The 557-nt window shown below is 61.4% G+C and overlaps 1 protein-coding gene across 1 annotated transcript in view; it reads right to left on the bottom strand.

The window, feature by feature from the left end:
- Positions 1-557, bottom strand: part of EMH_0071220 (uncharacterized protein) — a gene marked incomplete at both ends in the record, with an annotated part of 4,531 nt that overhangs the window by 1,443 nt on the left and 2,531 nt on the right. The window contains one exon of the mRNA XM_013499077.1: positions 197-538. Coding sequence (XP_013354531.1) covers positions 197-538 — 342 coding nt within the window. The remainder of the gene's footprint in view (positions 1-196; positions 539-557) is intronic.

Genomic DNA, 557 nt, shown 5'->3' with positions numbered 1-557 from the left:
TATATTCTGTCTCCTCTCATTCTCTTCTTTGTCTCTGTCTACCTATATCTCTCTCTTCTTTTTTCTTTCTGTTGTGTTGCTGTCTCCTTTTGGGTATCTCCTTTAGGGGCCCCCATGAATCAGGGGCCCCCTGAGTGTGTTTATGTGGGTGGGGTTGTTGTGTTGTACTATGGGGCCCCCTGGGGGCCCCCCTCACCTGATATTTGTCTCCTCTCTGTCTCCTCTTTGTCAGCCATAGACTCATCCAGCAGAATAGATACCCAGCTTTCTCTCCCTAGGGGCCCCCCCCCGGTGAGGGGCCCCCCCCCCAGGGGCCCCCCGACGATGGGGCCCCCACTGAGGGGCCCCCCGCTGAGGGGGGGGCCCCCCTCTAGGGGCCCCTCCCCAGGGACCTCCTGGGGGGGGCCCCCCTGGCAGCTGCTCTCCACTGCAGCCAGCCACTGGGGGCCCCCCGTTGGGGGGCCACCTGTTGGTGCTGCGGGGGCCCCCCCAAGTAAACCCCATTCTGCTGGGGCCTCTAAGCCGTCTCTTTGGATGTCTCTTAACCAGGAACATTT

The sequence above is a fragment of the Eimeria mitis genome, genomic scaffold (genome assembly GCF_000499745.2).
Source record: "Eimeria mitis Houghton genomic scaffold, Emh_scaff3972, whole genome shotgun sequence".
NCBI classification, from domain to species: domain Eukaryota; phylum Apicomplexa; class Conoidasida; order Eucoccidiorida; family Eimeriidae; genus Eimeria; species Eimeria mitis.
This window is presented reverse-complemented; position numbering and strand designations above follow the sequence as displayed.